Genomic DNA, 27096 nt, shown 5'->3' with positions numbered 1-27096 from the left:
AGCCTAAATTAAACTCAGTGTCTGCTTTCTGTCTCTTGCTGTATTGCTCTAGCATATGGCCCTGTCCCAAATTCATCACCACTTGAAGAAGAATTTGAGTCTCATGGCCTTTTTTCTATTTTTAAAACATATTTTATCCATCTACACTACCTTTAAAAGTTTTTTTTATGTTTATGAAAGAAGTCTCTTATGCTCACCAAGGCTGCATTTATTTCACCCCCCCCAAAAATAAATTAATGGAGTAATTACTTCAGTCTTCATTGTCACACGATCCTTCAGAAACTGATTTGCTGTTCAAGAAATATTTGTTATTCTTATCAGTGTTGAAAATAGCTGTTCTGCTTAATATTGTTGATGGAAACCATGATACATTTATTTTTGCTGAACAAAAATATTAGTTCCTTAATATGAAATGGGATTCATTGATATTCAAATTCTACATGATATTTATTTATTTGACTTTTTTTTAGACTATAACCAAAATCACACATTACATTTTACAAATATAAATATAAATTGTTATATTTCAGAGAATATAGGCATCACAGTGCTATAGAGGAAAGAATAATGTTTGTATGAGAAAAGTAAGTGCTCATAACAATAGAGACATGACCTCTTAGATGCTTGTTAGACCATTATTATTGAAAAACGTAGTAGTCCTTTGTTAGAGACTAACAAATGCCCTTGAATGATTGGTTCGTGATCTAACTTAAAGGGTTAAATCATTGCCGTAGTCTATAGATATTGCTTTAAGTTGCTGATAAATGATCTTAAAATAGGCGGAAACCATTAAACATGTAATCTGCTGAAACAATAAATTGAAAAATTGCCAGTATTCATCAATGACAAGATGTGGCGCTGATGCGTTGTGCATCTCTAAAACTTAGGATTTGGGGGTTGAGCAAATAACAAAGATTATAGCTTAGTTATTTGCTGAAACGTAAGATTAATTAATTAAAACATTGTAAATAAATCAATTGCCATAACTATTTATATCTGTTTCTACACAGTCCTGCAGTCAAGTGAAGCTGTCTGTGGGATTTTTGCTCATGCATTGAGAGACCCTGGTGAAATGAAGCAGTCTAAATCTAGGCCTGTGTTCTGCTGGCATGAGATTTGATCTTGGTCAATGTCACCACTGACGACAATTATGTCCTTGTAGTGCTCTAGCATTGAGCCTTCCTCTCTTTCTCTCTCGTTCTCTCTCTCTTGCTCCCTCATGAGAAGCGGTCTCTGATTAGATACTCTCTCAGTTCAGCAATCAAGGTTGTTCTTCCCTTTTCAGAATGCATGCTTTTTTCAAAGACTTTAGAAAGTGAAGGTCAAGAAGAAAATGAGCCATGAAAGACTGCTAGAAGTAGAGTGACAGTAATAGGAAGCTCACACCTTCATAAACATGTAAACATGTTCATCCACCTGATTTGTAATTGTAAGAGTGTGCAGCCATTTGTAATTTGAATATGTGAGGTTTTCGGTACCATCAGTTATTTTATTTAAAGTTTAGGTCAGTGAGGTTTAGCCAGAGCCGGATTATTGGGCCAGCGCCCAGGGGCACCAACCATTCACAACAACAAGGGGGGCACCACATGACACAAGCTTTAAAAATATTTTTCGTAAATTGTTTTATTATTAACTTATTATTAACCATACATTACTCGTTTATGAACACTAACTTAACAACAACAATAATAATAATAAATTATAAATAAATAAATATTACATGACCACTATCGGTCCCCCCCTTCTGTCCCCAATCTGTCAGAGTTGAGTTGGTCCACAAGTACGTGCAAATGTGTCATTTTTTTAACGGCTACAGAAAATGAATCAAAATGGACAGACGTCAATTGAGTGGTTTTGCAAAAAGAAAGTTAAAGAAAGACAAGGACGCTAGACATTTAGCTACAATTCAAAATGTTCCAGGGATCAAAAGTTTTTTTTAAAAACGAGTGAAGAATGAGCTCAGGACGACAATGACACAGCGATTGACTGCACTCTCTCCCTGTTTACCATTGAAATTAAAGTTAAAACATTACCGTCTACAGCCGCTAGAGGGCGCTCTATGCTGCTCCGTGCTCCTGTAGTCTACCACTGAAGACATAGAGCGCCCTATCGCGGCTGTAGACGGTAATTTTTTCTCTTGGTTATAAATAAATGCGACTTATAGTCCAGTGCGATTTATATACTTTTTTTTCCTTGTCATGACGTGGGGGGGGGGGGGGCAGCTGTTTTCAACATATTACTAAATCAGAATGTTAGAATTTGAGATTTCTAAAGGATCATGTGACACTGAAAACTGGATGTTTTGAGAAGGTATTAAGTACACATTACAAATAGTACCTTTAGAAAGAAATATTTAATTTGATTTAATATAAAATTGATTACACATAAACGTTTAGGCAACAATGGCCTAACATAAACTATGGAACATAAAATAAGTTAATTTGAGAAACATCTCAGGTTTATTTTTGTTTTTTTCCTCCATTCATGCAATGGACGTCATTGGTAAAACAGATTTGTTACCAACAGTCGTCAAAATACCTTCTTTTATGTTCTACAAAAGAAAATAAGTCATTCAGATTTTAGGAAATAATGACAGAGCCTAATTAAAATATTTGGGTGAACTATCCCTTTAAAAATAAAATTCTACCCCCCCCCCCTTTTTTTAAATGAAATAATACTCTAAATAAGAAACTGCAAGCAGGAGGCGGTATATGTCTTTGAGTCATTCATCGATTCGATTAGTTCAAACGGCTGATTTTGAATTAAGTAAATGGCTCCTTTTATAAATGGGGCTTTGAATCATTGGTTCAAGAAAAAAATCTCTAAATGCGAATTCATTCAGAAACGAAACTGCTGTGTTGCTCGGAGACGCACAACAAATCTGGGGTGGCTTTATAGGTAATATTTTTGTTGGCAAAATTGTGCAAAAACAGACAATACTGTGTTTAAAATGCAACACAATATTATTTTCTTATTTACTGAACTGTTGAATAATCACATTTGCACTTGTGCTATTCGAGACAAAAACAGCACTCGTGTGATAATTGCTCTCACTGATTGTGTGATATCCCTTGTGATATCATGTGATATAAACATGATACAATAACTCATACAGGAACATTTTTGCCCCAGTATATTGAATTTTATGGCATAACTGCATTTATGGAGTTGTTGCCCTGCATCATTGTCAACAGTCAACTATATGAAATGTAAGACAGGTCTGGGGGTGGGACCAGTGCGTTTACGGTGTTAAAATATTTTAATCGCTTAACTTTGAACTAATTAAGTTAACGTGTTAATTATATATAATTATTTATATATATATATATATATATACATATATATAATTATTTATATATATATATATATATATATATATATATATATATATATACAGTATATATATATATATATAATTTATTTATATTTTATTTTAAGGGTACCACACCAGTCACAGCTTCTGTACAGCAAATGTCTTCCAGTAGGATTATTACTAATAACCTCTGTGACATACAGTATATTTGAATTTTTATATAAAACTGTTGTTTGACATGCCCACCTTTGAAACACTAAGGTTGCCCTGCTAAGACTGAGGTGAGGTGTTCATCAGAATGAGCACGATGAAGTTTTGAGCTCTTAATTAAATTAAATTAGATCTGGAATTAAAGTCTCAGGACTGTGTGTAATGATATGGGTACTACAATATAACCATGGTTAATAAGGACACTTCCTGTGTCCACATAAAACAAAAGGCGTAAAAAACGTACAATATGGTGTTTTATGAAATAAAAAAATTGGCAGTAGTTTTCTGTAAGGGGTAGGGTTGGTGTAGGACGATACAGTATAAAAACCATTACGCCTATATAGAGTTCCCGTAAACCACAAATGCAAGTGTGTGTGTGTGTGTGTGTGTGTGTGTGTGTGTGTGTGTGTGTGTGTGTGTGTGTGTGTGTGTGTGTGTGTGAGAGAGAGTGTTTGAAAGAAAGAAGCTGGCAAGGTCAACATCATCAACTTTTCAACTGCCACCTCTTCATACTGACTCATGAAAGTGCGTAGTTTCCTAAAGAAGGGAGGGAGGAGGGAGAAAGAGAGAATGGGGTATAGAAGCAGAGGAAAAGTGAAGATGAGCATATGGGAAAAATAGAAGTTTGGTCTGACTCATTTTGTGTCCTTTGTAAAGATGATAGACAGTGGGAAGGAGTGACTGGATTTGTGTTGAAGGTTGGCTTCATTCTAATAGGTTGCATACATGTTCTGCGATTCGTCATCATCGCTGTTTTTAGAGTTTGTCCTCCATTCTGACATCTGCTCATTTTTTTGTAGCACTGAGTGACACAAAGTGGCTTTTAGCAGGAAACTTCACATTACAGGCAATAGGTGAACCCCTGCAAGGCCGTTCGTTCAGTACAGCAGGTGGTGAGATTAAGCAAAACTTCTGTGTATGTACTTGTGAGGCTGTCTAAATCTCTCCTGAGTTCAATCATTATCTCTCTCACCTCTTTTGAATCTGTAATATTATTCACAAAAGATTGGCACTAAATTCATACATAACCATATAGTTAAAACATTTTATTTGTATTTTTTGCATTGAATTCCAAGCAATAAGCTTAACATTTTTTATTATTATTTATTTCATTATTTATATTTTATATTTATTTGTTATTATTTATTTTATTATTATTATTATTATTTATTTAAATGTTTATACTCAGATCAGGATGTTTACTATAACTTTTTGCCCTGTAATTTGGTGTGTTTTTTTTTAAACCTTTTAGTGATGAGGTTTAATTTAATTTTTATCATTTTTATTTTCAGATTGGTTTCTTTTTAATCTTTATATATATATATATATATATATAAATTTAAAATAATTAATTAAAATAATTTTACTTTTATATGCTTCTATAGATAAATATTTGAACTTAAAGTATATTATTTTTATGACTTATCAATGGTTGTAATTAATCTCAGAGCTGTTGCCTTTTTTATTATTATTATTATTCCTGTACGGAAAATAAATAGAAAAAATATTTCCAGACCAAAGGTCAGGGTAAAAAGTGGGCAATCACTGTGAAAGCTTTGTTAAATCTCTTAAAATTCTCCATTTAAACACTGCTAGTATTTTTTAGTCACTTTGTCTAAAAGCATCTGAGAAATAAATATAATGTACATTTTCAGAATTTGAGCAAGTCATTGACCTTTCCCTGGAATGTTTGTTTCTGAAATATTTCAACAAATTTGATAATGCTTCCAGCTACAATGAGAGTTGTATGTAGTTATGCATCAGCCGAAATAATTTAAAGTGACGTTAATAAAACAGGAGCATGCTAAAAGCAAGCATCTATTCAAGCTACTACGCTGTTGTCTGATTAGAACATAATGGTTTTGTTTGGCTATATTTATGTTTTTATATTTGCACGAAATGTGTCCTTCAAAAATCCAATTCTCTCTATATAGCTGCTAGATATTAGAATGTTCTGGAGGTTTAGGATAAATTAAAGATGTCCTCTGTGATATACCATCTGTCAGGATAAATTACCGCTTCAGACAGTGAGCTCTCTCAGGTGAGATATTGATGAGCTCAGGATTGGCTAATTAGCCACACGTATCGCTAAATTGGTTATTTCTCATTTGCGGGATGGTTTAGTATTGACTGCTTGAAATTGACCTCCTACAACCTTAATAAGAGTTTCTACTGTTCAACTTGAAATAAGCTAATGATCGATTGTGTAAGTGGCTGAATTTTTGTAATCACTTGGCATAGTAATGATCCTGATTGAGCAGCGTACTACATTTTATTAGAAAGAGGCAGAATGCATTTTTTTAATACATTTTTTTTATATAAAATGTTTTATATATATGTTTTTTTTCTCTTTTCTTTTTTTTGGGGGATAAAAAAAAATGTTGAACGCTGTATTTGAAAAAGAACTCTTTTATAACTCTTCCAAAAAAAAAACTTCACCCAAAATAAACATTTTCTCATCATTTACTCATCTACAAGTTGTTCCAAACCTGTATGAGTTTCTGTCTTCTGTTGAACACAAATGAAGATTTTTTTTTTCTGTGAAATATATTTATTAATTTTTTAAACATTACAAAATGAAATTTTAATCAACCAAAAAAACGAGAGAAAAAAAAGGTTAAATCAATCAAACAAAATAAAATAAAAAATAAAAATATTATGGCTTACCACAATAAATCAGTTTAAGAAATAAATGAAATAGAGAATGGTATAATCATACAAACAATATATCTTACATATTTTTTTGCACCAATGTGCCACACATTTAAACCTCATTAAACAAACCCTCTAATAAGAATAGAGGATATATCTAAGCCCATATATATCAGAAATGGGTCCCACCTTCTATAAAATAGGACATCTTTATTATAAGATGCACAGGTTAGATAACCTAATGAAACGTATTCCAATATAACCCTGTGCCATAGTGACCTAGAAGGGGCTTTATCAACTAACCAGTTCAAGAGAATACATTTTCTTGCACAGAATGTAAGGAACTTGCAAAGTGTCTTTTTATGTTTGTCTATAACCATGTCATCATATATTCCAAGCAACATGTATTTTGGACCGTAGCCAATATTAATAGATAAGATAGCATTAAGTTCTTGTTCAACCATAACCCAAAACTTCTGAATCTCCTTACAAGACCAGAAACAGTGAATAAGATCTCCTTCCTCTGTTTTACATTTCGGGCACATTGGTGAGCAGTCTTCTTTAAACTTGTGCCTCCGCGAAGGAGAAATGTGAGCTCTGTGCAAAATTTTCAACTGCATTGCTTTTACTCTGTTACATATGCTTAGGGTCCCTGCATTCTTCCATGCTTCCTCCCATCTGTGATTTGTATATCAAGTGTCCTTTCCCATGTCCTCTTCAATAAGTCCGTATTTGAAACTCCACAATCCTTGAGAACCTTATAAAAAGAACTTGTAGAACTGTTCATTTGTGAAAAAAGTTGTCTCTCCACAGCCGAAATGTCCCGATTTGTGAGCAGAGTAGTGTCCTTTTTTACAAAGTCTCTCAACTGTAAATAAAGAAAAAAGTCCTGTCGTGGAATGCTGTACTTGGTGGTTAATTGGTCAAATGACATTAAAGTGTCGCCTTCGAATAGATCATGTAAAGTATTGAGACCTTTATGTGCCCAAACTTGAAAATTTTGGTCTACAGTCCCCGGCAGGAAGTCATAGTTATCACAAATAGGAGTAAAAGTTGAGGTAAGTTGGGGTCGACCCTCCAAACGCCTGATAACTTTCCATGCCTTGACAGCATTAATTGTGATGGGGTTACTACAAGCGACTTTCAAGGACTTCAACTTTTTAAGAAAAAGCAGATTTATTAAAGGAAGTTTACTGAGTGAACTTTCAATATCAAACCACACTGTTCTGGAACCTTTATGTACCCAGTCAGAAATATAACGCAAGTGAACACTTAACTGATATCTCCGTATATCTGGAAGGTCAAGACCTCCCACTGAAGATGGAAGCATTAAAGTTGAAAGTTTTATACGTGCTCTTTTTTTAGCCCATATAAAGGAACTAAACCAACCATTCAATATCTTAATAGTTTTGTGTGTAAAATTTAGTGGAATCATTTGAATGGGGTAAAGTAATCTTGGAAGAATATTCATCTTCAGGAGGGAGATCCGTCCCAACCAAGAAACAGGAAGAACATTCCACCTTTCTAAGTCTAACCAAATGCGTTCAAAAAGTGGAGGAAAGTTTACTTTATACATCTGTTCAAAGGAGGGGGTAACATTAATGCCCAAATATATTAAACCCTCGGGGGCCCATCTAAATTGGAAGGATGGTAATGTTTGGGGTACTTGTTTTAAGCTTCCTATAGGCATTGCCATTGACCTATCATAATTAATTTTATATCCTGAAAAAGTACAGAATTTGTCAATTGTGTCTAAAATGAATATGTCAAATGAATATCCAAATATCATCGGCATATAGGGCAATCTTATGTTGATTATTTGCTATTATTAACCCAGAAAATTTAACTATTTGTTCTTACTGCTTCTGCCAACGGTTCAATTATCAAAGCAAATAAAAGAGGAGATAGAGGGCAGCCTTGCCTCGTCCCCCTCCCAACCTTGAATGTAGAGGAGCGGCATCCGTTTGTCAGCACGGCACTAAGAGGTTCACTATACAATAACTTGACCCACTTAATAAAGTGTTCACCAAGACCAAATTTATGTAACGTATGAAATAAGTAGGGCCCTTTGATGCGATCGAATGCCTTCTCTGCATCTAGCGAGATCACAAGACCATCTACTGACTGCTGCTTAGCAGGGGCGTGTCTAGAGCATTTTCAGTGGGGGGAGGGGGGCATGCTGGGGCACTGCCTCCAAATGGGGTGGCCGCCAGTGACTAATCAAAATAAATGAAAAAAAAGCTAAATTCTACAGTATTTTACGTAAATCCTATTGATTTTATTTATTTATTTTTTTACTTGAATAAAGTTACTTGTAAACAAATGCAGTAATAAAGCACATTTTTGATTTAGTTTTTTGTCATCCCTGTATATATCCATAAAGTTAAATTTGAGAATAAATACATTTTTTCTTTTTTTATTTGAAATAAACTCCCTATATCTTTACTTCATGGCTTGGCACTGCTCTCTTCCCTGCCTTCAAAAGAAACACTTATGTGTGTCTGTAATTCTCAATCTCAAAAAAAAAAATTCAAATTGTGAATGAAATGCACTGAATGCATCCATGTCATTTCATGTGTAAATGACTAAGTTAGGCCTGACAATTTAACTGACTATCTAACTGACTTACTCTCATGCAATAACAAGTAACATGTCACCAGACAATTATTATTATGGAACATTCTGTGCATATTGTCATTTGGTGCAATCTTGCTATGTGGTCACTGTCACAAAATAAACTGATACAAAATATGAAAAGCACCATGACTGTTTATTGTTTGATAGCGCCCAGCGTATTTTACTTTTATTGTGTTTTATTAAACGTTGACTGAACATTCGATTGAAATCAACCACGACAAACGCAAGCAGAGCCTGACGGGGTAAAAACATTGATCTGAGAAAACCATACAAACATATTAAACCATGCATAAAGGTTACCTACCAGCTCTTTGTTTGGTGTCTTGTGATGTGTCGTTCTTGAACGATTCGTTCGAATCTTTAATGTGACTAGGGAAGAACGAGTCATCTCTATTACGGTGACATCACTTTGATTGACATGATTGTTTTTTTTTTTGTTTTTTGTTTTTCAGGTGGAATCTATGATTTATGTCTTTTGAGTTCACCCTTCAGATTAGACTATAGAACTGTAGTGTTACTTGTTTAGGATTCAAAATGTTATTTGCTTTTAATTTATGTCATTATGTCCTTTTTGAGCAAGCATCTTATACATATATTAGACCAATATGTCAAGTCTGCCTAGGAAAAGCAATTATTATACCAGCAAACTCAAAATTGGATTAAAAATTAAACTATAAATACTTGGATTATTATATTATCTAGCCTAGTTTTTATTTACTTATAGACAGTCAAAAAGACAAATTAATCAATATTTTATTTAAAGCAAGGTTTTATTTATAAAATAATAGCACACCACAGATCCTCAAGAAACAGTAACAGAAATGTCAGAAATAACGCATGGATCTGTCACGTGATTAAGAAATGATTTGAACCCGAAGACTTGTCAGACGAGTTAATCACAGACTGAAGACCCAGGTAAAGAATTAATTAATCTTTTCTGTATCTTTATAGCATTTTAGTTTTGTATTGTTTGTAGTGTGATCAACGTTTGCGTAAGTACTAGATGTGTTGGGGAAGTAACACATAACATTTTAATTACATTTAGCTAAAATGAACGAAATGACTCGAAAAAAGATTCGTTCATTTTGCTGAACGCGACTCAAAAGTCCGAGTCGGTATAGTGATCTGAGCTTCCCATCACTAGTGTCTCGACTTCCCACACTTGATAAAGTATAAGTCCAAGTCTGCGACGAGCGTTGTTTCTCTGACGACGCTGCACTTCTTTGAATCGCGTACTTCAGTCGAGTATATAAAATGATTGTCCATAAAATGAACCAATCACAAGACATCTTATGGGGGGGCCACCTGGGGTGGCCAATCGAATTTCGGGGGGGGGGGGGCGGTGCCCCCCCTGGCCACCACGTAGACCCGCCCCTGCTAATTAGCAAACTGTATCACATTCAACAGGCAACGCATGTTATTGACAGAGTTGCGTCCTACACTAAAGCCTGTTTGGTCATCCTTTATTAGAGTGGGGAGAAGGCATTCTAACCGTGTTGCTAATATTTTAGAAAGAATCTTCAGATCTACATTAAGTAGTGAAATAGGTCGGTATGACGAACAATCCTCCGCTTGTTTACCTTTTTTCAAAATTAAGGATATATTCGCTTCTCTCATGGATCGTGGCAAATGGCCTTTCACAAACGAGTCATTGAGCATATTTAGTAAGGGGTCAACTAATAAATCTCTAAACTCTTTATAAAATTCAGTACTAAGCCCATCTGGGCCAGGTGCTTTCCCAGACTGCAAACACTTTATGGCTTCTAGAACTTCATTTTTAGATATAGGAGCGTTAAGGGAAGAGGTCTGATCTTCTGATAAACTGGGTAGGTTGAGGGTGGAGAAGAAAAGCTCTGTGGATTGTGTTGTATCTCCTTCTAATTCTGACCTATATAAATTCTCAAACCATTCTTTAAATGTATTATTAATAGATAAGCTGTCTAGAAAATGTTTACCGCTACTATCCACAATGGACAGGATAGACAGAGTCAGATTTTTTCTTTTTTAAGAATGCTAAATATTTCCCCACTTTATCCCCATGTTCATATAGTTTCTGTTTGGCAAAACGAATTTTCACTTCTGCTTGTTTTGAAAATGAAGATATTTTAAAGAATATTGAAAACCAAACAATTGACTATAGCCAGTGACTTCAATAGCATTTTATTTTTCATTCATTTTATTTATTTTTTCCCCATACTATGGAAGTTAAGTGCTACCATCAACTTTTTGGCAGTTTTTGGATGAATCTCTTTGTTTAAAAAAAAAATTATAATAATCTTACTGACCCCAAACTTTTTAAATACTAGTGTATGTACATTAAATTGCATGCTATGAAAATACTGTGTTCCAAAATGCAGTGTGTTTGACTTGATCTTTTCCATGTGACTTATCTCCATGGCGATGTAAGAAAATTAAAGCTGTCTGCAGGTCTCGAGATGTTTGCTTACAAACTGATGAAGCCTTTAGTCGTGTTGATATAGTTATTCAACTGTAGAATTGTATGAATTTTGTCTTTGGGCTCTGGAGGAAGAGAGGCAGTAATTAGCATGTTTGAAAGCCAAATTAGGTGCATTGTTTCTTGTCAAAAACATGAAAATGAGTGGCTTTTCTTACCAGTCATAAAGGAGACAGCTGTGCAGTCACGTGACCGTTATGCCCACGATCACAACATGAGTATGGGTGGTTAATCTCTGCTAGTTTAGGACAGACCTCCCACACAAATATATGCGAATATACATTATCTCCTTCACTTTCATCATACTGTAGCTGCCATCGAACTGCATATATTATAAAGTCATATATATGTTGGAGAACAATGGGTCTTGACCGAACAAACATAATTATACTCTCTTCCACTGTCATTATCAATTCCTAAATGAAAATTAAAATGCTAATGACTCCCTCCTCTTCTTCTCCATTGTTTCTATCTGTTTATCAAATGACTGTCTGAGGTAAATATGATGTTTCTGCAAGAATGGCTTTCATGAATGTCTAATGACAGCAGTGATAACAATAACAGGGACATGTTACAGTATGTTGTGTTCCAAAGATGTTAAGTCTTGGCATGTTTTTAATAGTGTGTAAAAAGTGTAAATTAGACTGTTTAATTTTTGAGCTGGCTAAGAAATTCTGTTTGTTGTAGCATTTTTATCTGTTAATCTCTCAGATCTAATCTAAAGGGTTGTGCAGGAGAGAATAGTGGTTTTGTGTGAATTGCATGTAGTAAATCATATTGCATTAGTCCTCCCTCTGAATCTTGGCAAAGCTGTGAAGGAGTTTGGTAAAATGCTGTTAGACCACCATTGTAATTTGAGACCGCAGGCTCTATAGCTTGTCAAATTATGTTGTTTTTTTCCTCCGGTTTTCAGCTCTAAATTTGTGTGGGTCTTCGAGTGTGTGCGAGATGTTGTCAAAACCTGTCTCAAGCTAGCTCAAGCACAGAATTGACAATGTTCTATGAATTTTTTACCCCTATGAAAGAGCATTATTTCTTGTGCATTGCTGCAGTCATTTTCAAGCATTGGTTTCGAAGTATGCCCCACTCAAATGTAAAAGCAATAGTTCACCCAAAAATGAAAACTTGCTGAAAATGTACTCACCTCAGGCCATCCAAGATGTAGATGAGTTTGTTTGTTCATCAGAACAGATTTGCAGAAATGTAGCATTCATTTACTTGCTCACTAGTGGATTCTCTTTAAGAAATGAATTCCGTTATTATGGCATTTATTAATTTAAACCATCTCGTCTGGCCAAAATTCCACTCCATAATCCATAATAATACTTCCTACAGTGAAAAAGTGCATTCCCTTTTGAGCTCTCATATCAAAATCCACAGACATTTTTGTTTAGAACTGTTTTCACTTCCAAATGGATATTTCTCTCTGGATTTAAGACAAGATTATTTTTCACTGGAGAAAGCATTATGGATGAAGGAAGCAGCGGTTTAAAGTTAAAATGTCTTAATGATGGATTTGTTTCTTACAAAACATGCAGCTTTATGCTTCACAAGATGTTAATTGATGAACTGGAGTCATGTTGTGTACTCATTCTGACGGCACCCATTCACTGCAATGGATCTGTTTGTGATGTATTGCTAAATTTCTGAAAATCTATTCTGAAGAACAAAAAAAATCATCTACATATTGGATAGCCTGAGGATGAGTACATTTTCAGCCAACTTTATTTTTTGTGTGACTCATTCCTTCCAAAGTTTGATATTAAATATGGTTCACTAACGGTGTAAAATAGGTGGCTCTGCCTAATTTGCTTTGGTAAACGCTGTGCTTATGTGTTTGCCCCGTGCAGGTGTGTTGTGGAACCTGTCCTCGTGTGACGCTCTGAAGATGCCTATAATCCAGGACGCTCTAGCCGTCTTGACCAACACCGTGATCATACCCCATTCCACCTGGGACGTGTCCCCACATCAGGAGGACCGCAAGCTTCAAATGCACACGTCCCAAGTTCTTCGCAATGCCACCGGCTGCCTGAGGTGAGCTTGTGTATGCTTTTTTCTTTTTACTCCTTTAGTTTGTTTTTATAAGGATAGTTTCTGTCAATTTCTCTCATCATTTTTACACATTCCAAATCTGTGAGACTTCAGCAGAATTTAAAACAATATATTTTAGTTTTTGTCTATATAATGAAAATAAATATGCTTCACAGAATAAAGAAAGTCATACAGGTTTGGGATGACATGACTGCAGACTGTTGGTATGTGTGGTTTTTTCACAGATCCATTTGTGCAAAAACTGCCAGACTGAAATGAATGTGTGTTTTACATAAGATTGGCTCAATGTCAGATTTACACAGAAACTGTCTTATGAAGGTGAAAAAATCTTCAAAAGTAGGTAATAAGTTTTTTTAAGCAAGGACACATTACAATAATCAAAAGTGACAGTAAAGGCATTTATAATGTTCTAAAAATAAAGTGAGTTTCAAATAAATGCTGTTCTATTTAACTTTCTGTCCATCAAAGAATCTACGAAAGATACATGAAAAGTAAATGTAGTTTCCACAAAAAAAATATTGCAGGAATAAATGACATTTTAAAATATATTCAAATCAATATTCAGAGCAATTGTGATATTTCAAATTATTACTCTTTATAATATATTTTATATTTAATAATGGTAAGCATAAGAAACTTCTTTCAAAAGCATCAAAAAATCTTACCAACCCAAAGCTTTTGAACAAAAGCACAAATTGCCATTCATCTAAGCAGCAGCTCTTGGCCTCAAAGGAATTAATCCTGACTTAAAAGCATAGACTATCTTCATTCACATATACCTGAGAAACTATAACCCAGATTGCATTTACAAACCAGATGCAGCCACAACTCCACTGATTGTAGATCTCAGCAGATCTCTCATTAAGAACAGATTGCAGTTTGCACCGTATGGTTGTTTCTATGGCAGCTGGCCACGTGATGTAGAGAAGAGAGTTTCATATCTGGACTGCTGAGAACGATGTGTTCCTTTTGATGAACTGTCAAAAAACAAGAGCTTTGGATTTTTCACACCTCCTTCCTGTTCCATACGGAAAGAGGAACAAGCCTGACAAGCCATTTCCCCCAGCCACGTCTGTTCTGTGCATTCGTAACTCTAGATCGCCCGCAGGTAAAACTGAATCATAACCTGTATGGCTTTGTCACGTTGAGTAAAGGTTTACTGCATCTCTCCTGTCTCTTCTGCATGAAGCAAGAGGACACAAAGCATCTGATTCATGACTTATGCAATAATGCATAATGATGTTTATGTGGCGTGCAAATCTAGCTTATTATGATTTATACATAGCTTTTTGTTGTGAAGAGTTAGTTGAAAAATAACTGAGAAAATGTTGATTCTCTTGGGTTGAGTATCCGTCTCATGTAAGGCTTTATTCTTGTATCCATAGCAACAGCACAGTATTAAACTACATGAAAGTCTATGCTGTGAGAGGAACATGATGCTTTTGTTTGCTTTCCCAGCTTCCTTTTAAGATTTCCTAAACTATTGAAACTTTTTTAAGCCATACTTGAAGAAGTTTTGCAGTTTCACTATAAACTAGCTGTTAGCAATTGTAATTTTACCTTTTATACAAGATTTTTGAATATACATAAACGGATGTGCATGTACTGTTTCAAACAGTCGTTTTATCCTCCGATTTTCTTTTTTTCTCTTAATAACAAGTCCGCTTCTGATTCCAGCAGTGAATTACCCCTCAGAGTGAATGGCAGTGTCTTGTGTCATCTTCTGTAGGAGCGCCGTAAAGAGGCAATTACCATCCTCCGCATATAAGTCTGTCAGATACGCACACGCTTCAGAAAGTGAAATGCATAACTTATGCTGACCATGTGATTGTGGACCACACATATCTTCTACTACATTTTCATTCATTCGCACATCTAGTTTCTTATGATAGTTTAGTAGATGTATGTGCTGTGATTATCTCATCTGATGAGTTTGCACAGTTTTTCAACAATCTTTCCAATTAGCCTTTCGCCGGCCCCTCCCCCAAAACGGGCATTGTCCAATCACACATCATAGCAACCGTTACTATGTGAGCAGTTACGACAAACTTTGACTCCAAGCAAGATGGTGAATCGGTGCGCCCACGGCGTTTGTAAATTGGACACTAGATACCCAGAGAGATTGTCTGGAGGAGTTCTTCCCATTCCCAAAGCCGAAAACACAACGTGAGCGGTGCCTACAATGGATAAAACCGTGTGGACGGCCCCACGCCCAGTTAAATGTGTCGAACATGTAGGTTTAGCTAGCTAACACACCCTTGTATTTGAACAAAATAGCTACTCGCAATACACAATAATAGATCATAACATAAGAAAGAGAATTTTCTCGGCAGTGCAAGAGCATTACTGGTCCGCAATGCTGTGTTTTTGCATTTGAGGTACAGGTCATGGGGTTTCTCAGATTTCGCTTGAGACCGGTAAGCATTAGCCTCGATAGTAGTCGTGTCTTCTTCATTGCATATTTTTATGTTTTGAATTTATCCCTCCACTGCATACTCTAACCCCTTTTCCCTCGATCTGGAGGATATCGCGGAGGTATTGCTCGAAAAAAAGGTTACTGACACGCAAAGGTATACCTCTTCCCGTCATGGCAATCTGTCGCTCTGGTCGTGTTTGACCATTTGTTTGTTGGAAGTAGCAACAGTAACTAAGGGGGGCGGGGCTCGGCGAAAGGCTAATTCTTTTAAGAGAATAATAATCATGTAGTGAGATGAGTATAGTGTGATTCACAAACAAATGACTCTTATAAATGATTATTTTTAGTGAGTGAAAAGCATACGGCAAGACCACTGTATTAGTTTCACAAGCAAATTACTCTTATGAACGGGTTCATTTTAGTGAATCAAAAACATGCAGTGAGACAAGGGACAAGTGAACAAATGACTCATATGATGTAGTTATTTTTAGTAAATGAAAAACATACAACTTATGTAAAAATGCTTATATGTTGTCTGAATCCAACAAATAGACAAATGGCTCCTGAGAGTGAATCAAAACCATATTGTAAGATCAATGTAGTGTGGTTCATGAGCAAATGGCTCTTATGAACAGTTCTGTTTAATTAATAAGAAACGTGCAGTGGTACCAGTGTATTGTTATTTAAAACAAATCAATCTTATGAACATATTCTTCTTATTTAATCAAAAACACACAATGATCCAATAGCTGTTAGTGTGAATCATGAGCAAATCAATCATATGATGTGGTTATTTTTAGTGAAAACTATAGTGCAACCTACTGTATGTTGTTCAAATCATGAACAAATGGCTTGTAAGACCTACAGTAGTTTTTTTTAGTAAATCAAAAATGTGTAAATGACTCGTATGAATGTGTTCTTTTTATTGAATAACAACATACAGTGAGACCAGTGTTATGTGATCTACAAGCAAACGACTCTTATGTTATTGATGCAATAAAAAGAGCCTGTTCATGTCTTACATCAGTGTAATTCAGTTGAAAAACAACTGACTCTTAAGAACACAAACAAGAGTCATTTTCCAAACAAATGAGCTGGTTTGAATCAGTCATAAACTCTGCCCTATACAATCTACAACTTATTTAATATTGGTGCTGTCAAACGATTAATCGCGATTAATTGCATACAAAATAAAAGATTTTATTTACCTAATTTATGTATACCGTGTATATTTATTATGTATATATAAATACAAACACATGCATGTATATATTTAAGAAAAATATGTAATGTTTATATATTTAATATATTTATATAGAATATAAAATATAAGAATATAAATATATAAATGTATATACGTGTAAATATTTTAAAAATATATGCAGTATGTGTGTGTATTTTTATATACATAATAAAAATATGTATAATATAAATAAACATATATTATGTAAACAAAAACATTTATTTTGGATGTGATTAATCGCGATTAATCATTAACAGCGCTATTTAATATGTAAGCAAAATGGACATTTAAACTGAAATATGCAGCATGCTTTGCTTCAAACATTTCAGGTGGCCTGGAAAAATTTCAAGATAATTTGACTGAGGTTTTTACATTATGTTCTCGCTGTCTCTTCTGGGTATCACTTTGGAGACAGTCGAGTTGTCAATTTCTCTCAATTTCTGACAATGAAATACTTCAATTCAAATTGATGATGTTCGTCAGGGTGGGATTTTTTTCTCTCCTTTGGAGGCGGGAACACTTGAGCAAGCCATTGAAAATCAGTGAAGCAGTGTTTTTGGAATTGAGCCTCATCCCAATGGGAGTTTGACACACTGCTGCTGTAAATCACTTCCACAAGCAGAAATCAAATTTCTGAAACCTGCGGGTCTCTGTGGGCTAATAGAAATCTAATAGAAAGAGATTTTCTCAGACTCGAAGCACAATCCCTCATGACATTCCAAAAAGGCTTCACAACATTGGATTTTCCTTCTCGCTTTCTCTGTCATACTTCAGTGAATGGATGAATCCGCCATTTACACAGTTAAACAGCTCCACGCTTTGTTTAGGTTCGGCAGCTCACCAACTGTCAGCAGGATCTTAATCGAACCTGAACGGCTGCCCACTCTTACAAATCTTTTCCTTTCGTAATTGTGTCAGATCTTTCCTCCAACTGTCAAATGTTGACTGAGGTATTGTCTCCGAGGTGAAATGCATTTTTCTATAGTGAGATCAAATAGTAAAAGTGAGAACTTGAGTTTAGACTGACTATGTTCAGTATTTCCTCCCAAGAAACTGCATTAAATACCTGTTAGGAGTTTGTTTGTTGTGTTCTGTGCTGAATGTTACTGGAAATGACTAAAGCACCACTGACTCACTTTGCCTTAGATGTTTATTCATACATGATCAACATTTCATAGCACATTTATACTTGCCAAATAAACAAAATCTGCGAAAATTTGAGAGATCTACTGATAACAGAAACTTGAGACACATTTCCATGGATGAAATGCACATTGTTTTTCTAGTTAATTTGATAACTCAGATAATATTTTCAGTTTGTTGTATTAATTTATTTAATACATTATTGTTTTGTTTTACTTAATTTTTGGCTTTAGATGAAAATATCCTCTACATTTTGTTGTTGTTTGTAATGCCATATAAATACATTTTAATTCATTTTACTTTGACTAAAATGGTATCTGATTTTTAGTAAAAAAAAATATTTTGTTTAATTATTTGATGGAAAAGCCAAAAACCATTCCAAATATCTTTGTGAAAACCATATCTTCAAAAAATTACAATTATGTTTTATATACAGTTTTTGTTTTGTTTTTGATATTTTGTTATGGAAAGAGCACTTGAACTTTTGAGATCTTTTGTGCAGATTATTAATTTGTAACATTACCTTTATATTGTGTATACACTACCGTTCAAACGTTTGGTGTCAGTAAGATTGTTTATTCAAAGAAATTAATACTTTTATTAAGCAAGGATACATTCATTTGATTGAAATTGACAGTAAAGACTGTTGTAAAGACAAAATGCTATTGAACTTTATATTCATAAAAGAATCGTGGAAAGAAAATCATGGTTTCCATACACATTTTAAGCACCACAACTGTTTTCAACACTGATTATATAAAAAATGTTGGTAACACTTTCTATGAAGCCCGTAATTATAATACATTATAAGGGTATTCTTAAAGGGATAGTTTACCCAAAAACGAAAATTATGTAATTAATGACTTACCCTCATGTCGTTCCAAACACGTAAGACCTCCGTTCATCTTCTGAACACAGTTTAAGATATTTTAGATTTAGTCCGAGAGCTTTCTGTCCCTCCATTGAAACTGAGACGCGAACAGTTTCAAACGGTCAGTTTGATTTGGTGAACTGGTTCGAGAAGAACCGGTTAAATCGAATGATTCATTTGTGAACCGGACATCACTACACTGCAGTGTTTTGAACTCGCTCACAACAGAAACGGAAGAGAAGACAATGCTGAATAAAGTCGTAGTTTTTGTTATTTGTGGACCAAAATGTATTTTCGATGCTTCAACAAATTCTAACCGACCCTCTGATGTCACATGGACTACTTTGATGATGTTTTTCTTACCTTTCTGGACATGGACAGTAAACCGTACATACATTTTCAATGGAGGGACAGAAAGCTCTCGGACTAAATCTATAATATCTTAAACTGTGTTCCAAAGAATTGAGGTCTTACGGGTTTGGAACGACATGAGGGTGAGTTATTAATGACATAAATTTCATTTTTGAAACAGCTTACCAAACTATTTAGCTTCGGCAGGATTCTATCTGACATCATTTATTATATTTTATTTAATTTTAAATTAGTTTATTGTTAATATAGTGCAGTGTCATTTTTATTTTTCTTGTCATATTTTCAGTTTGTTTAAAAGTAATTTAATTATGGCCATTATGCAGATTTTTATCATCATCTTCGTGGCCAAAACCAAAAAACACTCAGTCATTGGCGAGATAAACACTGTTTAGACACTGAATCAGCTCTCGTCTCACAGCAGGTGATTGTGTTCAGTATTTAAGCAGCTGTGGAGGTCCGTGTTGGACTGCTGGAAGGGGAAATTGTGCTGTTGGTGCTCCAGATGTTTAGTTGCCGCTAGCTCACCTTGCCATTTGGCTTCTGTAGCCGTGATGACCCCTCCACGCCTAGTGTCAGCCAACTAGAGACCTGGCACGTCTTCATTCTGGCTGCTATCATGAAACCTCACAAATTCATCTAAACAGACAATCTGTCTAAATCTGCTCCTTGCAAACAAGGTTTAGAAAGTCTTAAGTCTTCAAATACTAAGTCTGACGATGACATTTCCTCTGTATTCCCAGTAGTCACCAGCTGTGTGAGTGTTTTGAGTTTATTTTTACAAGAGCACATGGTAGCTGTTGAATATTTACCCAAGGACATTAGAACACTGAGGCACAGACGTTTCTCCTTGTAAGGAATTTTTAAGGTGTGCTTGATTGAAAACAGCACTAATTGTGTTCAGTAAGCAATTTGCTAACAAAGTATGCTAATTAATTAGATGGAGTGTGTGAGTGACGGAAATTAAAGTAAATGAATAAGCAATAAAATATAAAGGGCTCATTAATTGTGGAAAAGTGAGTCATGTGACCTCATGTACGTCTTCAGCCTCAGTCATGATGCTAATTGCAGTGCTTTTCATTTGCGTTGACCAACATTAGGTAACTGTTAAACACTGTTGCCACTTTCGTTATTGAAATCGGACCACTGAATTGATTGAATGAACGTACAAAGTTAATTTTCAAAAATTCAGCAATTTGGAGTCCAGCGTTCTATTTATTTCAACATAATTTTCAGGTTTTCAAGCACTCCTGTGTGTAGAAATGCTTTCTTACTACACTGTTCAAGCATTTCACTGCCATCGCTAGCTCAAAAGACTCACCCAAGTCTCTGTTATTAATTTAAAAGCAAACTTTTAGAGCTAGCATTGTGGTTTGGGCTGTTTTGAAAGTTGTGTGTGTTTGTGTGTGATTACCTGTGGCTTTCTCAGCAGTGTATCGCAACAAATAGCGCAGCAGTAAGAAGGCACTGCTGAACTTAAGTAATGTAGCTTTTCAGTTGTAAAAGCTATTGTTATGATTAAGTAGCGGGGGAGTTTATTTGTGTGATTCTCAGCCAGACAGCCATATGCATTATTATGCCTTCCTATTATTATTATTATTTTTATTACAGTGTTATTAGCTACAGTGTAGTAAGAACCTAAAACTTTCTCATAGCTTTGGAAATAAGTTTAGGTAATAATTAACCCACAAATTAAGATGCAAAGCTATTAATCAAATGAACAATATGTATTTGTGTAAAAATTAGGTCACGCTTTATTTTAAGGTCCAATTCTTGCCAGTAACTGTGATTTTGCCTCAATAAACTATCCTATTTGCTGCTTATTAATTGTAAAGTAGTTGTTAGGTTTGGTAGGATTACGGATGTAGAATATGGTCATGCAAAATATCTGCTTTATAAGTACTAATAAACAGCCAATGTGTTAATAATAGGCATGATATTAAGCAACTAGTTAATAGTGAGAATTGTTCCTATACTAAAATGTTACCTATATGATTATTATTATTATTATTTTAACTAATTTTTAATGTCCATTTGTGTATTAATTGTTAGCTTTATTATTATTTATTACTTTTTTTTAATTGTTTATTCTGTTTTGTGAGAAGAAGTGACTGGAGTGATACAAAGCTAATTAGTAGTAAGATAAATGGACATTATGTATTTGCGTTATAAAATATTAGTAACAACAACAATAATAATTACTATTATTATTTAATTATTTCTTTATTTATTTTATTATGTGAGAAGACTGGAGTGATGTGATGCTAATGATTAATAAAATAAATTGATATTCCATTAATGTGTTTTTTAATTATTATTTTAATTATTATATTATTAATTTATTATAACTACTTTCTTCAACATCAATTCAATGTATTCTTTAATCAACTTTATTTTAGAATTTATTAAATGTAATTATTTTAATATTTTATTATGTGAGAATGACGTAATTGTAGTCACACAAAGTTAATAATTAATAATAAATAAATGCTCGTTGTGTATTTGAGTTATGTAATAATACCACCCGTTGAAGTGTCATGATATCTTGTATGGAGAGTAGTGTAATGCTCAGTTATCTATTTTCCTTTTTTTTACCCATCCTCACTCAGCACAGAGTGCTGCAGCGCTCCTTTCATGCTCATCCGTAGGTGTATAACTGTTCTCCACCAGTCGAATATTCACACTGAAATGCTTTATGGACAATCTCAGGCACTTTGCACTTCTGCCCTGTCAGCATCAGATTACCCTGCGCAGCATCAGCCGAGGGGGATTTATTAAATAATTCCATCATTTTGGAATACTCCATCAAAATGATGCTCTGATAAATCAAGCCTCCGTCACCCTCTAATTGCTGCCCTCCCTCTCCCCCTCTCTGATATCAGTTCAGCGTGACACACCTTGAAAAGTAATGAAACAATTTCTCTTTTTCTCCTCTTGGCCCGCATGATGCATCATCTACGTTCCTGCCAAGCAGACCCACCCTCAGTCACATCCATCACTCACCATCACAAGTGAATCATCTCTCTGAGCTCGGTCTCAATTACAGGGCTCAGGACACCCTTTCCTACAGGCTGGGAAGAGTTTGATGGATTCACAAACCTGCTGTGAGCCAAGAGGAAATGGGGGAAGGAGGCCAATGGGAAGTGAAATGCTAATTGGGGCTTGTGCAGGCAGAAGAGGGAGAAAATATTCATGGTCTCTGTTTACGGAGGAACTCAAACCCTGAGGTCTCCTCACTTCCTATTAATGTTCCCTGTGTGCTGTTAATGAGACTCATTTGACTGGTTAATAACCCAGAATGACTTCTAGATCTGGAAGTCTATTGGTGTCAAATGTTTTGGATTTAAAAAAAAAATATTTTGGATATCTTTACTTTTACACTGTGCGAAATCAGGGAACTGTTAAATTAATCTGCTTAATTATTTGTATTATAAATAAATTATATAAAAGTTTTTTTTGTATTATTTCATTAATTATCTAATTTGAGGTTACTTAAAATACAAAAATATGTGATATCACTGCTTAAAAATAATTAGGTATTTCTAATGAATTTAGATATGATGTGGCAACTTAAATATATTAAATATTGTATCTAATAAAATATATAATATAAATAAAATGTATTATCTGCTAATTTAATGTCATATATACGTATGTGTGTGTGTGTGTGTGTGTCTAAAAATGTGATATATAATATAATATATATGAAACAATATTTTGTTATATAATACAAGCATTCGTATACTTTTATATGTGACTTACTGTAAAATAACACTACTTAAACTGCTGTATTAAAACAAGTAGAGAAACTCAGGTCAATAAAACGCTTTATCCATGGACAACCAAGCTCATTTCTTGGCATGAATCGGTGCTGTTCTCACTTAATGGAAGGCTCAATGCAGCCCTTTGTGCGGGAAATTAAACATCCAAGCACCACAAAGGCCATATGGGAAAAAAGTTAATCAAAGGTTATGCTAATGCACATCAGGATGAGAAGAGCTCTGGGCTCCCAATGCTTGCCTCCCCTTTATGCAATAAAACAGTTATGCGGGAGACATAAATGATGAGACATTACTATTCATAACCAAGAGACTAAGACTACCCAAACCAGATGTCGGAAAACACAGCTGCTATGCTTTTGGTCAAATTTCCAATTTATTTCTGGTTATTTAAAATTAATCTCTGCCATGTAGCAGTCTGTGAAAAAAGCTTCCTAATATTTCAAAATAAAGTCTGTTTATACTCAATTTAAATTGAAAGCTGGACCCTCTGCTAATGTCACAGGGAACGTCTCAATAGATCATCTTGATGGCTTACACTCATTTATAAATGCGGGAAGTGAATTATGTGTGTGTGTGTGTGATATATATATATATATATATATATATATATATATATATATATATATATATATATATGACACATATATATATATATAATGCACATATATATATATATGTAATATATAAACAGCTAAATTTGTATTTAAACTAAATACATAATAAAATTTTCTGATTCTGCGTAGGGTCTGTGTTTGTATGTTTGTCTGTGTATATATTTATGTATATATTTACATATTTGGCTTTTTTTACCTTAATGTTATAGAGCAAGTGAAGTCAAGTCAGGAATATTGTGTTTCATTATCTGTTTTTAATAATAATTGTATTATAATCTAATGAAACAGTCAGCTAACTGCTACAGCTGAAAGCTGACATATATACACCAAAATAATTTTTACTCAAAATGATCTCAAAAATGGAAAACATAAACTGTCCATTATCTATTTATAGGGGAATTGGTTGATCTTGATTTGTTGAAGTCTGACAAGAAGCTGATGACGATAATATCCATGTCTGTCACTATACAGTAGACAGCTTGCATTGAAATCTGAAATTGTGACATTACTTCCTATTGTAATTATATAAAATTTTTGGATGTCATATTTTTGGTCTCTGGTGTTTCTTCAGTAGGAGTGATCGTCCTCATGCCCCATTTCTTCTGTGCTCATCCTGATTTGTTCCATACCAACAACTACATGCTTTTCCCTCCATCTACGATGGATCATAAGAAAAGCGGACATGACTAATTAGTGTGTTTATTCTCACACAAGCACATTAATAACTGTCATTAATTGCCTAGAATGTAACACACAAACAAAAAAATAAAGAATGGATATCAATAAGCTCACATCCCCCAGGCACCCAATCAAAGAGAGCTAGACCTTGGCCAGTACAGGAAGTGCCTAGGTACCTTTAAGAGTTATGACTTTGTCTACCTAAGCTATAATTCATATTAAAGATTTTTTGATGTACTACCACATTCAGGTTTTCAATGCCTGACATCATAAACATCCAGTGATTTGGCACGTGACTCATTCCTCTGGTGTCTGTTGTAATGAAATAGTAATTTCTTCATTCAAATGAAACTTGTCTGTTGTGACATGAGTGTTTCTGCAAGCCGTGCCTCCTCACATGACTTTTTGATGAAACCTTGCTCAACAAATTGGATGTAACACTTATAGGTCTTAAATTCCAAAGCTGGTGCTGTCAAGCCTGTTGAATATTTAATGACATAATAAAGCAGGGCCATAAAGGAACTAAATAGATACGTTTGTAATTCAAACCCTCCATATGCAGGCTAAACTATGTATTTCCAATGCCTTTTCAGGTATATTCATGCATTATAGAGGAGGAGACGAGGCAATTCTAATAAATGATACATCGCAATTGATTCAGTTCTGGTGAATATAGAAATGTAAATCTTGCGCGGTGTAATCTAACCTGTTTCCCATTACAGTTGATGGGAGTGAATTTTCCCTATTATGAGTGGGCCATTTTCCCTAAGGCAGTTTCATATGGTGTGGCATAGAGACACACGTCTGTCATATTCTTTCGGTCTGACACACAAGGGAGTTTTTAGCTGGAATAAAACCATTTTCAGTACATTGATATGATATGGAATAAAGCCTTTAATAGAACTATGATTTACTGTTATTGTGTGTCTAATAGACATGTGGATAGAGTGTTAATGCCTGCTGTTGTCTCATTTGCACAGAGACATTGCATTACAGCAAGTCCTAACCAGGCACGACAATAGCAATAAATCTTAAACGTGTTTGTCCTAAACCGCCATGACCACAACAAGCAACATACATTATGTCTTGATAAGCCAATCTGATGGGATCTGTCCAATTGTACAGTGTTTTCACTTTCAGCGTGGACAGAGAAATTGCTGGAAACTTGCAGCTGTTGTATCTGGTTGAACAGTGTTTGTGTTTGTATAATAAGCCTATTATATTCATTCCTCGTCCATATTCAGCAGTGTACACCTGATTGATTTTTTCAATAAACAGAATAATAAGTATCCTTATTGGATTATCCAATTGAAATGACTCCAATATCCATTTCTTTCTCTCCCATTGTTCTACTGTTTAAAATAAACAGTCAGATATCTAGCAGTGTCAGTGTTCCTCCCCCTGAAGACTAATAGATTTATATATTTATACATGTCAGAGGTGGGAGGATTTGTTTGGGCGACTCGTGAAAAGTGAAACATTAGCATTTTGTTTGTCACAGTGGTATGGTGTAAAGCGGGTTGTATGCCCAGAGGGAATCTGCTCCCATGTGATTGAATCTCCCTGATTTAATGCACTCATCATCACTGACCTGTGCTTCCCTCTCTCCATCTCTCTCCCAGGAATGTGAGTTCGGCAGGAGAGGAGGCTCGGCGGCGCATGAGAGAATGCGAGGGTCTGACTGACACGCTGCTTTTCGTCATCCAGACTTCCCTCGGAAGCAGCGAGATTGATAGCAAGGTATGTTTTCCTCCTGGCATCAACCTGTAATAAAAGTTTTTACGTCTGTGAGTGTGTGTGAATGTCTGCAACAAATAAACAGCTCTGTGGTTGGCTGCCCTCTAAAGGTTGCGAAGGCTCGCTCTTCTAAATGGCGTTCTTTAATCATGATTTAACTGGCAGCCCGCCGTCAGGCCCAGTGTGCTAATAGCAGAGCGCAGGAGATGCATCCGTCCTAATGAGAATCGAAGAGCAGATCGTGCGGATGCTGGAGCGTGGCACAGTTCTTTCCCTCTGGTCATTTTCAGACTTGCGAGCATTCCAACTTTCCCACAATTCCTGCTGTCTGAATCCCCCCGCGGTGCCCTCTCAACCACCTCTCTTCACAGTTTCCAAACTCAAAGCATTGCTAATAAAAAATAGTGTACTTGAATTTCCTGTAGTATCTCTTCAGGCTTTATAGGCTGTATGTACTGTTGATGGTTAGAAAAATGTGTAAAAATGTTTTTTTTATTATTATTAATTTCACTCTCCATCATGTTGTTACAAACCTGTATGATTTTCTTTCTTCTGCAGGACACAAAAGAAGATGTTTTGAGAAACCTCTAAATGTCCAAACCAATACTGGACCCATTGACTTTAATTGTATGGAATTGAAGCATTTTTCAAAAATTATCTTGTTTTACACAAAAGAAAAGTCATACAGGTTTAGAATGACATGAGTAAACTGATGAAAGATGCCCCCCAGCACTTTTTTAAAAAGTTGACAGCCACCACCAGCATTTAAGATAATTTTCACCAAAATGTCTGAATATAAAAATATCTGAACATGCAATGCATCAAAAAACAAAAGAATAGAGCCTCTACTTAAAAAAAAAAAATCTATTTATCATATTCAGTATGATAATCAAAGCAAAGATGCAGTTAGATTGCTTCTATCAG

The 27096-nt window shown here is 34.9% G+C and overlaps 1 protein-coding gene across 3 annotated transcripts in view; it reads left to right on the top strand.

Annotated features, from left to right (window-relative positions):
• ctnnd2a (catenin (cadherin-associated protein), delta 2a) overlaps positions 1-27096 on the top strand; it is a 323418-nt gene that overhangs the window by 253615 nt on the left and 42707 nt on the right. For all 3 annotated transcript variants that reach the window (XM_059524711.1, XM_059524710.1, XM_059524712.1), the window contains 2 exons: positions 13118-13301; positions 26058-26175. In XM_059524711.1, coding sequence (XP_059380694.1) covers positions 13118-13301; positions 26058-26175 — 302 coding nt within the window. The remainder of the gene's footprint in view (positions 1-13117; positions 13302-26057; positions 26176-27096) is intronic.

The sequence above is a fragment of the Carassius carassius genome, chromosome 35 (assembly GCF_963082965.1).
Source record: "Carassius carassius chromosome 35, fCarCar2.1, whole genome shotgun sequence".
In the NCBI taxonomy this organism is placed as follows: Eukaryota; Metazoa; Chordata; class Actinopteri; order Cypriniformes; family Cyprinidae; genus Carassius; species Carassius carassius.
The sequence above is the reverse complement of the archived record's forward strand: the minus strand, read 5'-3'. Positions and strand labels throughout refer to the sequence as shown.